Source organism: Seriola lalandi, unplaced genomic scaffold (genome assembly GCF_002814215.2).
Source record: "Seriola lalandi dorsalis isolate HSWRI2012SDOR001 ecotype SW California unplaced genomic scaffold, Sedor1 jcf7180002053713, whole genome shotgun sequence".
Lineage (NCBI taxonomy): Eukaryota > Metazoa > Chordata > Actinopteri > Carangiformes > Carangidae > Seriola > Seriola lalandi.
This window is the reverse complement of record NW_019524266.1, coordinates 92,336-116,854: the sequence shown is the minus strand read 5'-3', so window position 1 is coordinate 116,854 and position 24,519 is coordinate 92,336. Positions and strand designations below refer to the sequence as shown.

The 24,519-nt window shown below is 41.4% G+C and overlaps 1 protein-coding gene across 1 annotated transcript; it reads right to left on the bottom strand.

Moving 5' to 3' along the window:
* Positions 1–375: 375 nt before the first annotated feature.
* LOC111651682 (LHFPL tetraspan subfamily member 2a protein-like) lies at positions 376–13,292 on the bottom strand. Its single transcript, XM_023401702.2, has 3 exons — positions 13,121–13,292; positions 3,201–3,923; positions 376–2,042 (listed from the first exon to the last, which is right to left on the bottom strand). The coding sequence occupies exons 2-3, from the start codon at positions 3,610–3,612 to the stop codon at positions 1,786–1,788; spliced, it is 669 nt and encodes a 222-aa protein (XP_023257470.1). The 5' UTR covers positions 3,613–3,923; positions 13,121–13,292; the 3' UTR covers positions 376–1,785.
* Positions 13,293–24,519: the final 11,227 nt, after the last annotated feature.

The following is a 24,519-nucleotide window of genomic DNA, read 5'->3' as shown; positions in this document are numbered from 1 at the left end:
ATTTTTCCTTTTTTTAGTCAAAGTTTTTACCAGATATTCTATTAGGATCAGTGGTTTAAACATTTACAGCTTGTCACCATTTCAAATGAGGCAATGTCTACTCATGACCCCTCGCATACATATAGGAACTGCAAGCATTTCAACCAAAATGTTGATGTCCACTGGTTAAACTCTTAAATTTAAACAGTAAGAGGATTGATGAATAACAACATCTAAAATCTATCTTGAGACGCTTGCTGGGAAACACTGGTATAAACCTCGGTTCTGTGTTGTTTACATTCCACCTCTAGGTGTCAGTGTTTCCTCAGCAAGTTGGGATGTACCAGGAAATAGTAAGTAATAGTAATAGAAAATAATATACACATTTATCATACATACCTTTACTAATGAGGGCCTGGTTTATTTGAGCAGAAAGAACAGACCTCTATTCACACATATCAACCTTTCATACATGCAGCATCACACAACGAGCCGCAGATGCTGTTACTCTTTTGTTAATGTAACAAAAACAGCGGACAGTCTACATATTAATTTAAGCACAGACAGACTAGGAATGCTTTTTGATACAAATCCATCTCATGATTTCACTCTTCAGCCTCATCCTCTCAGTCCACTCACTCTCACATCAGACACACTATAGTTGAATTATTGCACATCTTATCTACAATGAATAAAAGCACAGCATCACATGAATCATTTTAGATTTACAGCGACTTATGTAGCAATGTGAAGTGAATTAAGTGCAAAAGACACTAATGGGTGCTATTTAGGAAAGGGAAACTACCAAACTAAGACGGTCTGCCTTAATCAGCTTTGAAGAATGTCTACAACACACTGACGTGGCAACTTGGGAGTTTTTGCCTTTGTCTACCAAATATTCAACAACAGCTTTTTGAATTCCCAACTACTACTTTGTGTGTTGGGCTGGTTTACAAAGCCAGATCTTGACTGTTTGGTTCTCCTCTCGTCATAATGATAAGCTATGGAGCAGTCCACTTTATCTCGCTGTGAGCAAACATCCCCTCATGAAAGCTCAGCACAGTGAAACACATGGCAAGTCTCTGTTCTTTCTCTGCACATGCTCTGCCAGTTATTAAGCTGCAATAGACCCACAAACAATCCATTTAACAAAAGGAACTCCCTTTGAAGGGAACAATCCCTTAAGTGGCACGTCTAAAGTTAACAAGGGAGTCTTCACTGTCCTACTGGGCCACAGAATCAGAGCACATGGACATCTAATCTAATCCTAATAGTTAATGTCTCTCACACACACACACACACACACACACACACACACACACACACACACACACACACACAGACAGACAGACACACACAGACACACAGTTACGTGTTTTAGTGGGCACATCTGCTAGTAATCAGTGGTTTGATGTGGTTTGCAGGTGAAGCGTGTGAATGAACATTATAATGACGTTACAAACATACACACTGTTTTACTGGCAGGGTTTAAACTGTCCACAATGACACTAATCTCTCTATTACTCCAGTACAGTGGTTTGTTTAAAGCAAGAATTATTACAAAAATAAACAGTATCTTGGTAAAAAAAAAAAAAAAACACTGAATAAGTGTATGGGTAATGTTCTATACACTAAGGTAGGTTTCAGTATCAGAGGAAAACACCATGCCTAAAGATTAAAATCTATCTTTTCAAAAATCAGCTGATTTTATTCACTATATCATGAAGAAAATCACTCAGAGAAATGTCTGTCTTCCCTCCAGGTGTCCGTATGAGAGGGATGACACCAAGGATGATTTCCCAAGGTTCAGAGCAGGCATATCAGACTCTTCCCCTCCTCAATCTCCTCCTGAACCTTATCACTAGAGGTGGCGATCTCAGCCTGCGCGGACAGAACCGCACACAGGAAGGTTGCCAGCGTCCCACCGATCGCAGCGTAGAACGCCCAGCCCAGTGAACACATAGACGGCCTAAAGGGCGAAGCCTCGGTGCCACAGTAGCTGATCACCTTGTCTGAACCCCAACCGGCAGGGTACAGCATGAGGCCCACCATCAGCAACAGGCCTGGAGGGGAGAGCAGACGATGAGACAAGGGTTTTAGTCACGTACACGTAAACATCGGGGATGAGAATACAAACAGATCACACAGATCACAGTGCAGCTGGAAACATGGTGACTCAGTTCTGGTGAAGAATACATCTATGATTCAGCTAACAAGCATTTGATTTGTGATCAGAGGAAAGGCCCCACTTGAACCCCCCCCCTACAGTGATGTCACGTAATGATAGATTACCTTCTCGACAGGCCTGATGAGCCAAACGCACCCGTGGGAACGCATTGTTGACTTGGTTGGACTATCCAACCTTCAACTAGGAAAAGTGCAATGGAACGCCACTAGATGTTGCCAACTTGTAAACTCAGATGTTTCACCTTGTAAAATCAAATGCTATGCTGAAATTCCGTAAAGGTTACGGCATGATAATAAAACATACAGTAATATGCTTGCATAGATGTTTAACCACTATAGACCATATGTCACAGATCCCAGGTTATTAGAATTATCTTGGTAGCAGGTGAGGTTTGCTCTTCCTTTTTCTGAGCACAGTGAACATACAGCTTAGAGCAGGCAAAGTCAATGGGAACTTCCTTCCTTTTCAACTGTAAACTTTTTTTTAGGAAGAGTGGCAATGAAAAAAACATTTTCAAAATATTTGATCATTTTTGTCAGTTTTCGTACCTCTATGGCAGAAATCCTAGTAGCTCTTCACCTTGTTTGTCCGCGTTATGTTCACAAGCAAGTTTCTTTATTTACTTTGGTTCAGTCGCATTATAATACGCAGACAGGCATTCAACGTCTAACATTAAGGTATCTTAGAAAATAATAACTAGATAATTGAATCACATTCATATCATTTGAATTCAAGTTTTATGAGTAAGTTGTATACAATATATACTATTAATATATACTGGCATACTTTGGGGTATCCTCTTGGTCTAGTGGTCGGTTTGTTACATGTCATCTCTCTCACTCTTTTCCCATGTTTTTACTCTAATGTACAATATTGAATAAAAGGTAAAGTACGTACAAGTAAAATATGATCCAGTCTGAATGAAATTAATAAGCAAGAGCACAATTTGTGTGGAAGATCTGGGACTACTTTTTCTGCCACAGACATAATAACTGAACACCTTTATCTACTCAGACAGAGAGACGTGTCTCACCTGCGATAGCCTGGAGCAGTCCGCAGATGTTGAATATGCTCTTCTTCAGGATGCTCTGAAAACACAGGCTAAAGATGGAGATACAGGCCACACACCCTAGCACCAATGTCCCTGCTGCCAGAAACAACATGGCAGCCTTCCAGAAGCCACTGGCCACTTCTCCAAATGTCCCTGCGTAGGGCCCACAGCTGATCCCCTGTCCCCGGGACCCGACACGAAGGCAGCGGCTATAGAGGCCGAGAGACGGCCGGTACTCCCCGGAGCCCACACTCGCCCCAGTCACACTGGGGGCTGACCGGGGGTATCCCAGCAACCAATCCGGGCTCATGAAGGCAATGAGCTCAGCAAAGGCCACTACAATACTGAGCAGTGTCCAGAGCATGGAGCGGCATGTTACAATGACATGGCACATGGCGTTAAATTTTTCTGAGACAGTAACAACCAATGATTTAAAAAAAAAAAAAAAAAAAAAAAAAAAGTCTTGAAGCCTGTTGAAGCTTTGATCGCGAGGAGTTCAAATTCCTTTCCTTACAAAGAGAAAGGTCCAGTAGGTTCCCTGTTCAGATCCAGATGGGCTGCTGATCTTATCCTCTCTGGGCAGATGTTTTCCCTCCTCCTCTCACAATTCTTTCTTCTTTGCTTTACCCTCTTCCTCTTTGAGGCAAACGGCTACAACGCACCAAAGCAGCTTCCCTCAGCCATGGTACCACCCGAAAAGCACACCTACAAACACAGAGACACATGAGGGTCAGAGACGCACAGAATCTGTTTACATAAGTGGGAGTAAGTGATACATGCGAGGGGGTAAGGGGGAGAAATAAGGATCACCACACTCATTTCCTATCCACTATGAATCATCGAACTCCCTTGTGTTTGCTGGACACCCCACAGGATTCCCAAATTTTACCACGGTCATCAAACAAACCCATCCTCATCCAAGATTTTCCCACAGAGTGCTACTTCACAATCACTACTAGCCAGCTGTGAGTGAGTGCAACCTTGAGCAACACTTCAAGATGTCTGTTGAAACAGCCATGGTGTATCACACCCACACAGAACTGCTGGCGACGACAGAGTTTCTACCGTTGTCATTTTAGTCATGACTACTGGGTCTTTGTGCGTTTGATTTTTATCTGCGAAATGACAGGAGCCATGTGTGTTCTGCCGCTGAGCAGCTGTCAACACAGGTCAGTGCAGAGCTCTGTTACGCCATGCCGCATTTCTCAGTAACATACAGTACCGCATGCCAAATCCTGACTGCTGTGGCAAGTACACACATGACTGGATCTCCATCACTGGGTTCACTATCTAGATTACAGTCTGAAAACATGTAATAAATCAGAGGCAGTGGTTATTGGCTTTTATTGTATCATTTTATTATGTTATTTTGTGATGCCGCAGCAAGAAATCGATTTTCTTTGTTCATTATCCAACAGCAATCAAAACTTAATTACAAATTCCTAACAGATGATATTTTCACAGTCTCAATCGTGTGTGTGTGTGTGGCTGTGTGTGTGTGTGTGTGTGTGTGTGTGTGTGTGTGTATGTGTGTGTGTCAGTGTTCAATTGTATTTTTGAGTGATAGTCTGTCCCAATCAAAGTGATTGTGATATTGTTGCTATGTTATGATTTGGTTGCCATGGCCACACTGGCCTCAACACAGCCGTGGTCTCATGTGAGGTTTCTTAGAGACCTTCTGATGTCATGATCCAGCGTTATGACACACACAGGAAAATATGTGGGGTCTGGTTTAGATGCAGCATGGTCGTCTCCGCTGCGTTGGTGAATCTTATTCACTAGTGCAGCCAGGATGAGTCTTGACATTTCCAAGTCTGCAAGAAGTTTAAAGGGTCTATTCAACCAAATTACAAAAACTATTTCTAATTCATCTCTGTCTGTATCTAGCCATGCAGATGGTGTTAGTTTTATTTGCCCAGACAGAGATATGAGATATCAGTCTCTGAAATTCTGAGGCAATTATTGCCCTAAAAATTTAACGGCAGATAACGAATCCGTCACACCAGGATCATTTTTAGTCAACACAGAAGCTGTGGTAGAGGTCTGGTGATTAACTTCTGTAAGCCAACTTCATATAATCTATACAGTTTACCTGATTTCTTATTGTTATTGCTATTTTCGTCATTTTTGTTTCCATTTCTGTCACTATTTTTTCATGGATTTCATTTATCTCTCTGGCTGTGGCATAGGAAGATGAAGTCCCACCTACAAAGCTCTGTTTGTTTGATTGTTTCCCCAACTAAATACTAAATACTGTAGCCATCAATGAGCACAACACAAGACCTAAAGACATTTGAACTGCTGAGCAAATCAGAGATGTGGGCAGCGATTACTGGAGACAGGCCGTTAGAAAATATATCTTATAAAATTCAGTGTCATTCCAGTGTTCTGGTTCTTGAGCGCTTCTTTCTGATGAAGAAATAGTCCCTTTGAACTGTTGACAGTGAGTTTTGTGGATTATCCAGAATAACAGGACCCATTTTCTAGAAAGTCAAGGTGCTGATGAGATTATCTAAATATAATTCTTCAATTCTGCGAGCAATATCAACTAAATTTATGTCCCCTCCAATGTACTAGGCTGGGTGCAGAAATCTCAGAAACTAGCATCTCGAAATCTGTGATAAGCGAGAAGCAAGTTTTTTGTATTTGGGGTGAAGTGAAGCTTTAAAAATGTCTCCAGTCTGTACCAGTTATGAGAAGAACTATAAATCAGGCTTTGCCTCAGTCTAATAAATTCATAACTTTCACATAAATGGAAAGGGTGCCTTGTTAAACTGATGAGAGTGGGCTGTTCTATCAAATTATCGCTCTAATTCTTGCGGGATGTGTCACTCTGGAGGCGATGAAAGATTCAGCACCAAAACATTCATTAAGTCACTCTGATGCCCTGAGGGGAATAAGTGCGGTATTAGGTTACACATAACATCCCCGCCAGCCTCCATTTAGGGTGGTAAATCATCCCTCCACATCTGCAAAGAATGAACACTGATGTTGTACAGTATATTGTCTGATATGATCTGAGTCAGTTCAAGGCAAAACACTTCAGACATTTCCCAGGCTACAAAATAAGTATTATCTCATGCAGCTAAAAAGGCTTAGCCTACTGATTCATCTGATGATCAGGTCAACTACAAACCAGCAGAATTAGGTCATGATAACAAAGTCACAGGCATGACAACATCTGAGGAGCAGGTATGAGATTTGAAACAGTTAAGATGCAGGGTGATTCAGTTCAGCGGGATTTCTGGATGTCTGCAGTTTGCAGTTTTTGTTTTCGAGTAGTTCTGCTGCAGTTATGACAGTTTTTTTTCGGTGTGAAGATTTGTGCACAGCTTGTTTTGTCTCGAGTTTGACAGTGATGCCTATCTGTAGCATTCAATTTCATCTTATTCCATCTACTGCAGAATTTCAGGAGCACATCTCCACAGAAAGTTGGCTTTATTCTCATTCTACCATTCAACCATATTACATCCTAACCCCTCAGCCAAAACACACGGTCTACACATAAGCCCACCTTGATACACTGAGGGAGTGCATTCCAGTTACAACTGATCTGAGTGAAGTTATATCAACAGAATAAAGAAGCTGCAGCAACGTTACTATTCATTATCAGCCAAAAAGGAAATGGCAGACATAAACAGGAAGCAAACAGGAAGCATCAGTGTCCGTCCAACAGCCTCTGAGGCACAGTCACACATTGAGAAGATCTGTTGGGTTATCGTCTTTCAATCTAAACCGTCGTCCCTCACTCACGTTTACACAAAAAGTATGAAAGGAATGTCTGAAGAAACATTTTTAGATTTGTGAATCCAGCGAGTTATAGTTATAGGGAGAATATAATCAGGTGTTTGAAGTGTGTTTATGTGTTTCAGGACGGTTTGGGGAGTGCCCTATTCTATTATGGTGCTTGAGTTTATTCCAGACCTCACACTCCTTATTGTTATCAGTTTCCATTCTCCAGAAGTTACAATGCTTTCACACAGACAGTGTTTTAGCACTATTTATAGCAGGCACTACAATACAATAAAATGTTGGGTTTAAAATGGGTTTGCATCCTGAATAAATGATGTAAATGTGGATCTATATATACATGTATATACTGTATGTGTGTTTGTTTGTACAACTTTTAGTTTTCAGTCACCCAGGCTACAGTTTTAGTTTCTCTTGAGTCTTCAGTTTGCAGCCGATTATAGTCCATCCAGGCCCAGGCATGGTGCTGTCTGTTAAGACTACAACGCCCACAAATTAGCAGCTCTGCCTCTTTAAACTACAGGGATGGAGCCTCAACATACCTCGTCGAGGCACCAGCACTTACAGAAAATGTATTCACTCATACCTCATCATGACGCTCTGTAGTGTCACTAAAGACTGCCCTCAGAGGGAGAAGAAAACTTGAGGGAGACTTTTTCTTGTGAGGTAAAGAACAGATTACTTAGAGGAAGTGTCTAGTAGGGCTTCCTCACCATTTTTGATAATTTAAGATTAAGGGTTACAGATAAACATCTTTGGCAGCCATTAGAAAATTTACAAATCTGAGATTCTAACCGCAACCTGTAGTGATTTGCATGTGTGTGTGTGTGTGTGGTTGCCTGCTTGAACGTCCTGTCTATGCAGGTATGTGTGTGTGTGTGTGTGTGTGTGTGTGTGGTTGCCTGCTTGAACGTCCTGTCTATGCAGGTATGTGTGTGTGTGTGCTGCAGAGTCATTAAGCGAGCAGAAAGGTCACTACATCCTGCAACTGATGAATACTTTCTGCTTGTTTGCTGGTTGTTGGGCAGACTTCTGGGAAAGTGTTTGAACAACATTGCCTTGGCAAGGTCAAGATTTTCTCTGTGTTTATGTGAGTGTGGAGGGAGGAGTATTTTACACTTCACGGCACATCACAGACACTCAGATTTATGACTTATTCATACCCCGGCGATCGAGACGCTGTGGGTGAGAGGTCTCTGCCTCCCAGTTGCTTTTGATAGATGTGTATCTTCAAACTGTCAGATCTTTGTTTCTGCAGCTCTCCATGTGCCTGTGGAGTCACTGTCATAGATATGTATCATCACCGAAACTGACAGATCATGGAGTCATATGCTTCTTTCATGACTCCTCTGTGACGTCGATTTCGACTGATGATACAGCAGATATGCTACAAGATGAAAGCTGCTCAGCAGTAATGTGGTTCTGCATCTAATCTGGACCTGCTCATTCCCACACTGCTCTCCTGTCCTGACAGAAACCAAACTTGCCACATGGGATTATACGCATGTAATGAGGGCCTGAAGCCAACTTACACACAGTTTTCCAATCCTTCATCCGGCGAGCCAACATGAACATTCTCCCTGCTGCTATGAGACAAACTTTCTCTCGTTGGAATTTACAAAAAATACAGCGCATGAGCCAACAGCCAGCCATGTGGACTACGACTTTGGCTGTGAAAACCTGTTGGCCAAGTAGCCTGTATGGTCAATAAAATTTCTGCTAATGAAGCGTAACATCAGTTTGAGTCAGAGCCTTTTCAAAGCCCCAGACAAAGCGGTGGATACGAGGCAGACAGTATGTGGGTCAGTCAGTCGGCCGTTAGTTAGAGGAGGCCGCTGAGTAGTAAATCTAGAGTAATTGGTCTGAGATATCAGCAGAGGCGCTGGTAGCATGCCAAGGTGCTGAGGTAATGAGTGCTGGCCACTGTAGTCTGTTTGGGAGGGTGACAGTGAGTGAGGACTGAAGGTGGGTGGTTGAGAGATCTAAAAGCACAGTTGACCCAGATTGTTCTATGAAGGGGAGGTTAGCTGTCAGCTAACAGTTTGCAAAAAACAATTCCATTCATGGACATGAATTAAAAATTGTGAGAGGTGATGCAGAATGCTTTAGTTTCTTTATGATGGGTGTGAGCTGGTCCCAGTTTAGAAAAGGGTATTTAAGCTGGTGGATCACCCACCCAGATCACATGATCACCTCCCCCTTCCAGCTGATCTGGGCTGCAAAGGACTCCATTAGCTCATTTTTCTTAACTCACAGATCCTGAACCAGAAACCTCAAACCAAGGCAATCTGTTCCCTAAGCTGCTGCGCCCTGGTCTGGTCTGGTCTGGTCACGCATCTGGACCAGCAAGGAGGAAGACCCTCAAACCAAAACCACATAAGAGGCCGTTTCCCCATTTCCAGGGTTACACAGCTACTCAAACAAGATGTGGACAGTGATCAGATCACAGGCCACTGATGAGGGTCTAATTTCCCTCTGTATCTCCAAGAAACAGGAAAATTAAGAGAGGGAGAGAGATATGAAACTAGAATGATACCAGTCAGAGGAGGGCAGGACCAAACATATCCCTCTTTCATAAAAGAATGCAAGCAGCTGAGCTGTAGGTGAAGTGAGGGAGAATGAGGCAATGTAGCTTGAATACTGAACATACACCACCCACACGTTAGAAAAATATTACAGCCTCAATTTCCCAATCAATTTCCTATTAACCTCATGGGAAAGGGTTCATTGTCAGTGGCTCATCAAGACGTGGCAGAGCACGTGACGTACGAACAGCAGGCAAGCTGCAACATAGAGACACCCATGCCTGCAGCGTTGACTCGTAAATTTTCATCACAGCTCATTTGTTTGCCCCCAGCAAGATAAAGAACAGCAGATTTGCGAACTTGTGAAACCCAAACCATGGCTACCGTCAGAGGCTGAGAGACAACAAAGCCTCTTAAACAGAAAACAGATGAGACAACTTTCACACTACACTAATGAGTTATACATTATGGCTCCCTTTGATTGTCACACCTAAACCTGTAGCCTCAGGGAGGCAAACATCCACCTGCTTTCACAGTGTGCATCATATTAAATGCAGGGACACCAGAGAGCACAAAGAGAAGAAGCACAAAGACAAGTTCAGTTTTCTTTGGTTTACATGAAGCCTTGTCAGTGCTCTCAGATGTTGTGAAACAATCCAAACAGCTCTCTTCAACAACTTTTCCCTGCTAACCATAACCATGTGAGCCACTGCCTTTGTCGCCTTCCATAAACAGTGAATAGAAGAGCTTCAAGAGGAGAAAATGTTTCCCATGGATCGGCATTTACCACAACTTGTGTCTCATAACGTCAGCCAGCAGTGAGCGATGGCCACCATCAAATGCATGTTTAGTGCTGCAGAGTGAGTTTAGATTTATTTTACAGAACCAGATTAAGCACTATAAAACAATTCAAGCCATTAAACATTATTCCCCAACTGTGCATGAAGAGTGAAGAGATGGCAGCAGTCCTAGCTTTCAAACACAACTGGGAGGGGGGGCTGGGGTTTTTTGGTGAAAATAAGAGGCCCCAAAGTGTAAACAGCAAGTCAGTGAAAAGCCCCTCAACAGCATGCTAAACCAATACAGCCCACATTACTGACGCAAAAACAAGAAAACAAATACACACTCATAAATTGTGAAAGGTGCCAGCCTGTGCTCACTCATCCAGGCTTTAATTGCATAAAAACGCATGACTTCCCCGGAGAAAAGTATCAGCCAGGCTCGTTTGTGTGCATGTGTGTGTGCGTGTGTGTGCGTGTGCATGCGTGTGTGTGTGTGTGTGCATGCCCAAAAAACCTGAATAAAATCAACGCTCTTCATCTGGCTCAACAAAAGCTGCACAAAGACGTGCCGACACCGGCCCCCTCACTCACTCTTGAGCTCTCAGACATGCCACCGTTGGCCCAGAATGCACTCCTTCATTCCCAAAGACAGGGCCACTGTGGCCCCTAACCTATTCAGTCTGTGCAACAACCCCCGGCCCCTCACTCCCTACACAGACTTTGTAGTGGCCCCACAGTTTCTGATGCACAAAGCCCCTCAGTGACCCTCACATTTCACCTACACAAAGACAGGCATGACAAGGACCCGCTCCACTCCCTCCTCACTTCTTCTTCTCTCTCTTTTGTTTCTAAAAAGATGATGGATGCACACACAAACTTTTCTTTCCTTGATTTTCTTAAGAACTCTGCACTTTCTCTTTTATAATAATGTTTGAAGGATTTCATGTTACCTAATAACTAATAGTTGCTTATACTTAATATTGCCTCATATATTACATCATGTTTTGGACTGGTTAAGAGTTCAACTGGTTTCCATTAATTCCCCTACAATCCATCATAACAACTGTGTCAACGCTCTGTAACCACAGAATGGTAATACAGTGAGTGGGTACAAAATATCATGCATTCACTGATGAGCACTGTTCACAGACTGTTGACAGAAAATTACAAGTAAGACACTAACAATAAGCAATAAAATGGATTTAAGGGACATTTTACACATGATTTTACAATTGAAGATCAATTTACTTGCACTACTCAGCCTGTGAACACAGTTGTGTAAAGTCTGAAGAAACAACCCTAGAGACTAAAAACAGAAAGCCTCTTTTACAAACTGGGTGCAAGGAGTTTGAAAGACAATGCTATTTACCAAACATGGAGGATCTGATGAAAGATGGTATTGAGTTGCATTACAGGAGATTCAGATGTCTATGAATCCAAAAATGCACCTATAAGAATATTAAAGAAACGCATCATGACTGAATTAAATGACAGTGATTTCCTAGAGTTGTAGAGAATCCATCCAACAACGTCTGGTAAGCAACAATGTACACAGGGCACACAACCTGTAGTTGATGGAATAACGTCATCACAAAATACAAACAAGCATGTCTGTGGTTCTTTAATATCTTCTATGTGGTTTACTGTTTTCTACCACTGAACTTCCTCCGAGACTATTCACCTTCTGCTGATGTTCAAAAGTCACATGCAACACGCACAGGGTGAAATGACCGAATTCTCTGCCGTCCAGTTCATCAAAATCACATGCAGCCACAAGACAGTTTGCTTTTACTAAGCAGCTAAACTTGTTTCTCACCACTGTAAAAATGCTCAGTATCACATTTCTCCATCCAATGACACATAACAAGTTTGCACTTGTTCCCAGGGGATTGTCAAAATTCATTCTAGGAAAAGCAGGCAGGCTCAGGCAATCAAAAAATTACTGCACAGCTACATGATGAAATACCTCATAGAATTTGTTAAAGATTAGAAAAGTAGATTTGTAACAGTGCGAAAGTTTTTGAGGGTAGATAACTCTTTTGTTAAGCCTGACGGTGAAAAGCCAAGATCGCAGTGATTCCCTGCTCTCATCATTGTACTTTAGTTTGTCCTTGAACTCAGCTAGAATAAACACAGAAGATTTCCCTGGTTTTGTTTAGTTTATGATGTTGTACCACTTCCCCTCTCAGCGCAGTGTGTGTCAGGCAGAGCGCTCCATGGGTGGCTCTCACACAGATGGACCTCCTCCCTGCACGTTCAAGGACATGGGGTTGTGGTGGAAAAGAGAGGCTGCTGTGTGGACATGTGCGAAAGACATATTAAGAAATGAAAACACAGTGGCGTATGATAGGCTTCCTGGTGGAAGGGGATTTCAGTGATAGGCACTGTGCTGTGAGGTCCAAGTGTTACCAGATGTTGTACCTAAACACAGACAGTGGTGCAGCCGGCTGCAAATGTAGATATGTCACTTTCTGTTTGAATAAGTAGCCTAATCTTCTTCTTCTCCTAATACACATTCCCCCCGACAATGTTCAAATATCACCATTCAAACTGTCCTCAGGTGGCTGCTTCAGCATGATCCCTGTTTGCAATGAACTTCATCTGCTGCCTAAGAAACACTGAAATTAAAAGCGTGATCCTGAGAAAAGCGGTCAGATATTACTGACCGTCAGAAGAACATTATTCTGATCAAGAAATCAAACCAAGAACAGTAGTTTCATTAATGACATTTTCAGCAACAGGATCCCTATCTGCCACTCATACAGGAGATGTGTAAAAAGCAGTGCCGACTAAAAAACAGCTACATCGTGTTTGCTTGTTGCCTTTTTCTTCTTCTTCTACTTACTGGAAGTCAGAGCGTGGATGTTTCCGCAAGACGCCAGAGGAGAAGCTGTCCTCCGTTTTTGAAACGCTGCTTCTCTTCCCGGGGTTAGCACGGCTTTTCCAGACGCTCATTCACGGAGTCTTCCCCTTTCTTCGGGACGCTCCTCTCCTCTTCGCTTCTCCCTCACACGACACAAAGCCATCCCACCTACCGTCTGACGTCGTCGTTTCTCCTCTCCCCTCCCTCCCCCTTTCCCTTCCCCCACTCCCGTTTGTCAGAGCGAAAGAGGAAGAAAAGTTGCAGAGATGATGATGATGATGATGATGATGATGATGATGATGATGTGTTCCTGGATTTCACTTCTTTTCCCATAAATTACTCCAGTAAAAGCGTTGGTTTATTCACGCTTTCTCTCCAGCTTTTTCTTTGTCTGTTTAAGTCATGTTGAAAATAGATCACAAGCTAAGTTCTCCCTTTTCTAGAGGAGCCTTTATGAGCTACTCAAACCCACATCAACGCATTTTTTATACATAGGATTCACTCAGAGAGATAAGAGAATAATTAAATATCTATATTTATAACAATGAGATTTGGATTTTTTTTTTTAATGAGAATGATTAACCTTTTTTTTAAGGTGAAAACTTTATTGCTCCAAACCAAGTCAATATTTTCTGTATTGTACCTTAATGAGTGGTTTACGTCTGGTGTTGACCATTAGCAGAGCTGCAGACTTGATTCATGGACTAACATTTAAGTCACAGAAATGAGAGATTCAGACTTGACTTAGCTTTGAGTCACAAAAGTATAAATCTTTGAATATCGTTGGCCTTGGATACCTGCACTTGAACGTTCACTTGAGAAAAACTGAAGGAACATGTTTTTAAAAATTGTGTAATTTTAATGGCTAATAATCGGATAGAGATTACACCTGACTTGATTTGTGGCTTTACTTGGATGTAGTTTGACACTTACTGACAGTTGAGAAATATGCTTCAGCTATTTGCTTTCTCGCCAAGAGTTAGCCTTTAGGAGAAGATCGATATCAGTCTCGTGTGTATGCTAAATATGAAGCTAAAGCCCTCAAGCAATTAGCTTAGCTTAGCAGAAAGACTGGAAACGGGTTAACAGCCAAAGCTATGAAATAGTTTGGCATAACACCCTGTAAAGTCAGGACATGTCTCTTTTATTTTGGCTTTTGTACAGATTAAACAAACCAGATAAAAAATGTTGGTTAGTGAGCTTTAGAGGTGCTGGTGTATGGTGGATTTTGTAACTGTTGGACCGATTTAGCTGTTTCCCCCTTTCCAGTCTTTGTACTAAATTAAAAACGGCCCGCCGGCCCGTCCATGGGCCCATTGGAAGGTTCTGAATGTCTTCTGACTGAGTAAACGCTTAAACGTTTCTCAATTTAGATGTAGCTCGTTTTTCGCAAACCATAAGCACATAGATATGATTTAATAATGGAGGGGATACCAGTGAAAATGAACTATAAAGGCCTGCTAAACTAAACTCTTAGAAAAAATATGACAAAATATGGAAGTATTGTGGAGCTTTTAATTGTTCTTGTATAAAGTATATTCTGTTGGTTGTTATTTGATATGACTTTTCTTTTTACAGACAAGGACTGAAAAATACTAGAAAATACCATGTCTGAGCTGATGTAGTTTAGGGTGGATTGTAGTCACATTTAAAACAAGCACATTTTGGCTTTACAGTTACTCTGTTAGAAGCATATTACATTTACATATGCAAATTGCTGTAAATGAGGTTTAAAACAGGTGGGCTCTAAGAGGCTAAGCTAACTGACTAATGGCTGTAGCTTCACCATACAGACATGAGAGTGGTATTAATCATTTCACTGAATGTGAGAAAGTTTTAGGAATGCCTGAGACTTAACTTTGAACCTGACAGCTCTGATGATTGGCTGTGGAATCATATACACAACAGTGTCTCCAGCTATGTAAGTAATTAGAGAACAACCTCCCTTGTTTTCTTCTTGAAGGCTCCAGAAAAGTTTTCAGATCGTAAACCTCCCACAGTATGATGTCTCCTCCTATGGAAAAGAAAATGTGTTCTCTCCTCTCTTTCTCAAGCTGAGAGACATAAACCACACTTATTACATTGTGGCCTGTGGAACAGTGACAACTCAAGGAAGACTGTCACACTGGGACCATATGAAATTTTTAGGGAGGGTAAACACACTGCAGCAGGGAGCAGGGAATGACACTGGGCCCCAACTCCATGTTTTGAAGGATTGTGTGGCTTGTAAGCAATGTTAGATGGTGACGGTGATGAATTGCTGGAGGAAGTCCACATGGATCACTGTTGGCCTTGCACAATTCTGTTTAGAGTCACTTGAGTCAAGTATGGTATCATTTACAAACAGGTTTGGAAAAACATGTTCATGCTTAATTTTATGGGCAGGGCCGAACTAATAGTCTTTTCTCAGGTCTCGACACTGGCTTAGAATAATGTTTAAAAAAATCCTGCTTGTCTATAAATCTGCTTTGAAATACATCTGATTGTCCCGATTATCTCTTGACATCAGCATGAGATCATAGGAGGAGGCTAACAGTTCAAAGACCAAACTAAACACGAACATGGGCTAGAGTAGCTGAGGATATAGGACTTGAAAGAAATCTGACTTTGAAACTAGCTTAAAAACCTTCACTTTCTCCATTGCATTTAAATAAATCTTGTTTAAATGAACTTCCTTCTTCACTCTGCACTGTCTTCTATTTATTTCTCTGCATTTTCATCTTTTTTACTTTATGTTTTAAACTCCCTATGCTGTATTTCTCATGTATTATCTTATATGCCTTATGAAAGCATTGTGAATTTCCTTTGTGTATGAAATGTTTTATATTTAGCCTTGCATTATATCTGTAGCATGGCTACAGATATACCAGTGACACCCTAAATGTTACAAAAAGATCTGCGAAGTCTGATCACCATTTTACTCGGCTTGTACAGTAACATATGTTCAGTGTCTATGGGATGCCTCTTTTCCTAATTTCTACAAGAAGAGAAAGTCATCTGATGGGAGGGATCCCTGAGTCTTGCCCTTATGAGGCTTTGCACATGTTCAGCTTCATGTCTTCAGTCTCTTTGTTTAGATAGGTTGACAGTGAAAATGCATCCAAATGTAATAATCCTGATACAGCCATTGGAGAGGCTGGGATGTTAATAAATCATGCTACATTGTGAAGGCAGTAAAGGCAGTGTGTGTGCTACCCAGTGCTGGACACACATATTTCCTCACTGTTTGAATATATACTCTCCTTGATACATTTTTTCAGTCTTTTCCAGCAAAAATGGTTAAAACATCATCAGTTCCTGCAGCTTGTTTTACGGTTATTTGGACATCTTTCTCCTTTTCATCAGTTTTTTTCTCACACTTTCTTTTATTACACACATGGTCTGTGGAAGGACATAACCGTACTCTCCAATATCCCTGCAGTAAATAACAGTTTGGTAAAGTTAATCCTGCACAGTTTTTGTTGAGACCATAAGAGATCCCATAAAGTGTCCACTTCACTTTTTATGCGTTTGACATACGTCATTGTGAACTTTTTTTTTTTTTCGGTCTCCCTGCCCACATTTTTCTGTGTTTGTGAAGATGCTACACAAAAAGCTTCACCACATTGGTATTTATTATATTCCCGCTGCATGCTGTTTTAGAAAACCTAAAAAAGAAAAACCCAATAACTCCTCTTCCCAGTCTGTTAACACCAACTCTTTAGCTTGATAAGTGCAGCCCTTCACGCTGTCCTCATGGCATTCTTCACAGCCTCAAACTTCATGCTCTACAGTTTGTCTCCACGCTCACACAGCACCTAACTTCTCACTGTGGCCAAGGCACTGTGGCATTTGGTCGGCCCTGCCTGTAGGACTTCCTCTTTCCACACCAGATCTGTCCGTGTGTGTAATCCTGGTGAGAACACTGTGGGAGGCAGAAAAGTCTGTAAATAGATGAGTGTGGTCTCAATGGCACTTTGGTCTCATAGGAAGGGAGATGTTCTTGGCTGCAGGGCAACTCCATGGGAAATAGAGACAGGATTTAAGAGACACAGGGAGAGATGACTGGGTTTGATGGTTGGTGGCTGTGGTGAGGAAGTTACGCTCTGTGCAGAAATTCTGCCATGAGGCCTTCCCTGGTGTACGTGTGTACAGATATGAATGTGTGTGTGAAAGTAAGGGCTGGTATAATTGTGTTAATTGCAGTAGAGCCTTAAATATATAGCTGCACTGGCTCTAAAACTACCAATAGACAAATTAGAATTTTGAAACAAAGATGTGAAAACTGGTATTTAAGTTTCCAAAAATGAAGCAGCCTGTGTGTGAACAAGGACTTTGTATTTTGATTGTTTGGATTAACAAAGTTGCTAAAAGTCGTAATATTTTATTTTTGGAACACAATAATTGTGGGTGTATATGGAAGTTATTAGGTAATGTCATGATATGCATTCATATAAATATAAAAACATAAAGAATGTACGTTAATAACAACCATTCTCATCTGCAGACATTTGAACTATTGCAGAGATCCTAAAATAAAGCAGAGGCTCCGCTCCAGTGGGTCACAAGGTAGATTTGAGGGGGGACAGGAAAAAAATTTGTTCGGTCTTTCTCCTAATCTGAGATATTTTCATATGTCTGAAATATTGTTCAGTGGTTTTATCTTTTAATCTTTTGAACTTGGACCAGTGATTCAAATGACACCTTTAAAAAAATATATCTGAAAACACTAATAGAGATTCATCCAATTTTGAAACTATAAGTGGCATTTATTACAAAAGTTTTCCAGTTGAGCCTTTAGCGGTGTGTGTGAGTTGTTTTAGTCACAGATGTCCCATTCCCTCCTCTAATTAAGGTTGATGAGATCATGGTGAAGTCATTCTCCATCTGAGGAGAAACAGTCACCAAACAAACAATGTAGAACAGGCCAGAGCCTCAGCTGTGTGAACTGTGAAGTCCTGCACTAAATATGGCTTTTACAAAGTTAAAAACAATAATTTTGTCGTATACTGATCATTAGAGAGGGTGCCAAAAACCTCTGCTCAAAAAGCCCCCAACCTTGGTTTTAAGACCTGTGAGGGTGCCCTGATCACTTCTGCATTTTAAAGCTGCTGTAATGATTTTTTTGTACCAACAGTGAATTAAATGAGTAAATGTGTGCACGCGGAAGGGGTCACTCATTGAACCCACACAGGAATGTCACATGACACTGCAGCTCCCCTCAGCTTCATCGTGATGCTTGGATTCACCACATTTCAGCTCATTGTTTTGGTTTTACGGCCCACAACTTGATTGTTGTGGTTCATTCTCACTGCTCTCATCCACTTTGTTTCCAGGCAGATGTTTTTCTGCAAAAGTGCAGAAAAACATAAGAAGCCAATGAAGTAATCTTATCTAAAGTAGCAGATGGTGGATGCATACTGATGATGGATGTATTAAACTAACTGCTGCAATATTTCTGATATTTCTTATAGATATTTGTGAGCCCATTTCTTCTTCTTTGGCTGCTTTGTGAGAAGTGGCTGAGAACTGGTTCCCTCATGACTTTCAAGGCCTTTACACCAGGTGACACTTGACCTTAAAACACTAAATAATCATAACGACTAAACAGAATCATTTTCATTCAGTTTAAACTTTATTTTTCTTTTAAAACACCTTGAGCTCTCTCTCGATCACACACACACTGCCAGCCCTTTAAGAAAGAATCCAGTTATTTAGGGCTTAAACTGCCTCGGTCCAGTGAGGTAAACATAAACATACGGTAGGCAGCAGTGTGGTCAGAAACCTGGCAGTTATGGAAAAAAGGAGAATCCATCATTTCCATTTTTGTTTTGGGGGATTTCCCACAAAGACACAGTTTGATGTTGGAAATTACGTCACACCAGGACACACATGAGACAGAAATAAGGTATGACAAAGTCATAACACAAGACTTTGGACCACAAAAACATAGTGAAGGAGAACATAACAGATGAGTTAGGTCAGCCAAACAGAGCAAACAGACCCTGAATGAAGTCATGACAGAAAATGCTCCAGTGTCTCTTCTGTAGCCAAACACACATTTTCACCATGATGGATAATGAAGCTGTATTGCATTTCATCTAAAAAACAAAAACATTAGGGCCATTCCATCTCTCTCTCTCTTCATGACTCATAAGTGTACATAAACTACAGATGATCTTATATGGTGAACTTGATGAGTGCTTTGGCTCGACATTAGCTTTACAAATATTTTGACTCTTTGTGTATGCAATTTCTATTTATCTGGCAAACTCTCTTCGACTAATCTCAATATTTGACTCTACCTGCTGACATGAGGAATGAACTGAAACACGGCAGCATCTCCTGAGTCATTCCCGTAAAATCACATTAACCATCAACCCTAACTAACATCAACAGTGTTACCCTGCTGTTTGTTTTGCCAAAATAAGCATAAGTCTTGGATACAGGTGTCTGCTTGACTGTTTTTGGACAACACATCTGTGGTTGCTAGCAAACAAAAGGGGGAACAACACACACCAGTTAATTCAGTCTGATATGTAAAGAGGGTCATTCCTCAGGAATGCTGTTCATGATCCTACAAGTGTTTATTTTATGTGATTTTAAATGCTGAAAATGTACATAAGGATTTAAAGAGAACATTGTTATGTGATACAGGATCCCTGCTGTTAATCTTTATAAGACACACAAGTCCTGGTTTTTACTGGACTCATCTGGCCAGTATTCAATGATATATATTCCTCTACTGATGATTTCTAATGTACATTGAAGTAAAGGCAGGCTGCCGCTGTTTGGTTTTCTGCAGCGTCATTCTGTGAGACTTTATGGTGAGATTACAAGGTGCAGTTAGAAGATAAGTGACAGTAAACCTTCTATACAGTAAATACTTACAGTGCCGAGAGGTAATGACAAGAGGAATGTAATGAGAAGTTGAGCAGCTGCTTTATTACAGTCGGTTCACACCGTCTCTCTCTTCACTTTAAGTGTCTCAAACTTCACGTTGACTTGTTGAGAAGCAGCTTTAGACACCAAGTTAATTTGAAAACATGTCACTTCTGATTGTTACTATACTACAAAGACAGAGAAATACAAACGCGAAAGTGAATGCGCATTATTTGATATACTTTTTAAATTTACTTTTAATTTACTATACATATATGCAGACGCAAAAGACAGACATCAGGTCTTCCAGATTGGCTCCTGAGTAGAGCACCCCGCTTGAAACATATATTTCTGAGTAGTTGCTTGTTCCTTTCGCCTTTTACTGCCAGCATGTGTGCACAATCTAAGCATTTAAACATTCTTTCACTGCTGTGCATTGAACGCCTCCCGCTATTGCTGACACATTTGGGAAGCCGATTTTTCCCAGGATCATTTTTCAGTGTGGATTACTAAGTCACTTAGTCACTAAGTGTCTTTTAAAGATTTCAAGATTTCAACTGGATTGAGATTCACATCTTTGTCATACTGATCAAACAATTCAGTGACCTTTTGTGTGTGGAAGCATGTGTAATGTTTCTCCACTCGTTTATTCAAGAATCAGTTTCCTTGTCCATACAGGAGAGAAAATGTACTCTTCTGCCCTCTTGTGTTTCAAACAAGTTTTACACTGTTTTTGTTTTCACATTTTTGCCACCTTCTTTTTGTTTAGTAAATTAATAATAAAAAGTTTAAAAACCAAAGAAGTGGATCGTGATGAGTGTGTTGCAGCCAGATACTATTTCTTACAAACAGTGCTTTTATATGTAACATGCCAGAGATAAGAACCAAGCCTACAATGACTCTGGCACGTTTATTAGGTCACTGAGTGCTCTCCCTCTCTTTCTCTCTCTCACTCACTCACTCACTCACTCACTCATTCACTCACTCACTCACTCACTCACTCAATGTCACTCTCCCTATCTATCTTTCTGTGGCCTACAAATCCACAAAGAATGGACGGTTTCAGCAGAAAGTCTTCTTCAGCTTGAGCTGTGATTGGACCAGAGGAAGGGGTGGAGGTAAACAGGGGTCCCTCTAAAACAGTGAGAGGAGTGAGTGAAGCAACACAGAAAGCAGAACACGTGTGAAAAGACATCAAGAGGTGGGGCAGTGTCGGCTCTGCTGGCTCTGACACACATAATTTTCATTTTCTGGCTTAGTGGTCACTGCGTTCGGCACATGGGAAACTTTCACAAGCTCAGGCCGGAAACATGAATGGCAAATGAGATATAGCTGCAGACTGAGGGACATGGGAAAGATCGTCAATAATCATCATATAACAACAGCATTACCATAACTTGCAGTGCATGTTTGCAATGCAAAAACATGATCTCATGTGAAGGATCTGTTTCTGTTGCCACCTGGCCTGAAGAACATGTGACAAGTCCAACACTTTATCAGTTTGTTAGGAGTCAATAGTTAACCACAACTTTATCAGTGTCAACCCAGGTTATTCACATTAGCTACAAACATGTTTTCGCACAGCAAGAACCGGGCTCCTTCTTCTTCTTCTCTCATGCCTCAAATCTGGCCTTTTTCCCAGCCAGAATCACTCCCTGTCCTCACCGCTTCAACAATTCCAGCTCCAACACACTGTGAAGTGCCCCGCCGCCACCACCACCACCACCACCACCACCACCACCATCACCCAAACACCCATCAGCACCCTCTCCTTCACCTCCTCCTTTGCTCTTGTTGCAACTGCACGGACGGCCTCAGTTCCAGCCTCAGCCTGCGAGAACTAGTTGTGGCTGCAAAGAGAAAATGTCACTCAGTACAGCTGCTGGTCAACGCCCGATACTCCAACTGGAATAGCTGGAATAACTCTGAAGAAATGGGATATGGTAGATATACACCGTGTAAATAGATTTCATAGAACTGAATCCATGGTGTAACCTCACAAGGCCCCACTTGTAATAACTCTGGAAGTGTCCACTGAGACAGGACAAGAGAAGGAGAAAGAAAAGACAGGAGAAGCCACAAAATGAAGAGGTGGAAAGAAATCCAAAAGAATATCTTGAGCAGTGGAAGAAAAACAGCCCTTCATGAAAACTATTTATCCTTTCCATCCTTCTTTGGTCCCTTCATTGTGTGTTACATAAGGCGTCAGGCCAGTCCACCTGGGGTCAAGTGGACAGTGGGCACAGTGAGCATTTGGAGCTCTTTTCAGAACAGGGTTGTGGTTCAGGGTGTGCACTTGGAATTCGGGGTCTCTATCGCGGAGATCTGCCGCCTGACTCAGCACTTCAGTGACACTTGACACATTAGAGCTATTTCTGCTCTTACACACACATGAATGCACATGCACACACTCACAAAACGTGTGGACAAACGTTCACCCGAAAAAACCCGTGTGCACCACGGTGTGTGTACGTTTTAAACACTCCAGGAGCTGCCGGCGCTGCCTTTGCAACAGTTAAACTACTCCACTTTATAGTAAACATGCCACTTCTCTCTAAATACAACCAGTGCAAAAGAACATACATTTAAGTTTCCCATCAGTTTGCAGTACAACACTTTTAGCAAATTTTTTGACTTCTCTTTTTAGTAACCATTTTGATGCTAAAGGGTAAAGATCACCAGTCTTTGTTCCCCTTCATATGTCTTCTGAACATCTCCGGGCCTGTTTTTATCCAGAGGTGGAACAAAACATTTAAACTGGCTGAAAGACATATTTGTACATTTTGGGAAATAGGCTTAGAGAGAAGATCATTACCACCCTCATACCTCTCATTTTCAAAGCTAAAGCCAGGGGATGGTTAGCTTAGCTTAGCTTAGCACAAAGCCTAGAAAAAGAAGAAACTGCTTTTCTAGCTCATTTCTTAAAATCTGTACAAAGATTAAAAACAACAGTTTTTTGGTTTTATCAGGGAGTTTTTTTCTCTGTGTGCAGTGACTTAGTCATCATGAGGTTAACTCCAGGAAGTCACTGTGCCCCACCAAAAAGAAGTCACTTGTTTGTATAGTACTTTTTTATGCATGGATTGAACCAACAGCGCTGTTTAGTTGCTGGTAAGCACAATTTGTTGTCTTTGAACACAACCTGGCTACCTTTTTCTCCCCTGTTTCAATCCTTTGTGTTGTGCTAAGATAACTGTCTCCTGCCTCTAGCTTCATATTTAACAGATATATTAAAGGTTGGGGAAATCACTGTATTCCAGCTTTTCATTGAAGCAAAGTGATGTTTACACTGATTGACATATCCAGACCAAAGATGGCATATTATGGCTTCACCGTTCATCAAATGCAAATAGTCCAAAAGTCTTGTGCACATTTCTCCAACATTCAGCCCGACGTAGTTGAAGTCTTTGGAAACTTTTGTATCTCCAATAGGATTTCAGATAAAGGTTTGAACAATGCTTGCTGCACAGCATGAGTTTATAACGACTCACCTACCAGTGAGAAGAGGTTAAAATGGGCTCTATATTTGCAAACCAGTGCCAGAATCCTTTTTTGGGACATGTGACATTTTTATGCAATACAGTAAACACTTTGCTCTTCTGAGCAACGAGGGGCTCCCTAATACAAGCTTATGAAATCCTATAGTGAACTATAGATTGGAGGCGTTTTTTCTGAACTTTGACTCTGTTGATAAACACCTTAGGGAGGCGTATGTGCAACATTCCCCTTAAAACTGGATAAACCCAGAGCTGACAGAACTACACAGCACCAGGTCAATATCCCCTTGTGTGTGTTTGTGTGTGTTTGTGTGTGTGTGTGTGTGTTTGTGTGTGTGTGTGTCTGTGTGTCTGTGTGTGTGTGTTTGTGTTTGTGTGTGTGCGTTTGTGTGTGTGTGTGTGCGTTTGTGTGTGTGTGTGTGTGTGTGTCCGTGTGTGTGTTTGTGTGTGTGTGTGTGTGTGTGCGTTTGTGTGTGTGTGTGTGTGTGTCTGTGTGTGTGTGTTTGTGTTTGTGTGTGTGTGTGTGCGTTTGTGTGTGTGTGTGTGTGTGTGTGTATGTGTGTGTGTGTTTGTGTGTGTGTGTGTGTGCAGTGCATGGATAAAACAAGGACAGCTATGAAGACCGTGTGCAGGAAAGGAGGTGTTACTGGTTAACCTTGATAAATGTAATGACCTACATGCAGCAGTGGTTTTCCAGTCCAGAGTAATACTGGTTTCTGTCACATATTGTAAAATCGTCCAGCAGGACTCTGGTTGAAGGAAGGCTTAACTGAAATTTTCAAAACACAACTGCAACAATTATTTACATTATTGATAGATCTGCTGATTACTTTCTTAACTAATCGTTGAATCATCTATTCTAAAAAAAAACAAAACACATCAGAAATAATGTTTAAACTGTTCATCACAGTGTCCTAGGGCCTAAAATGATGTCATCAAATGTTTTACTAACAATACATATTTACCAGAGTGTAGGGGAAGTTAAAACAGCGGGTTCCCACAATGGAGAAGCTGAAACCACCT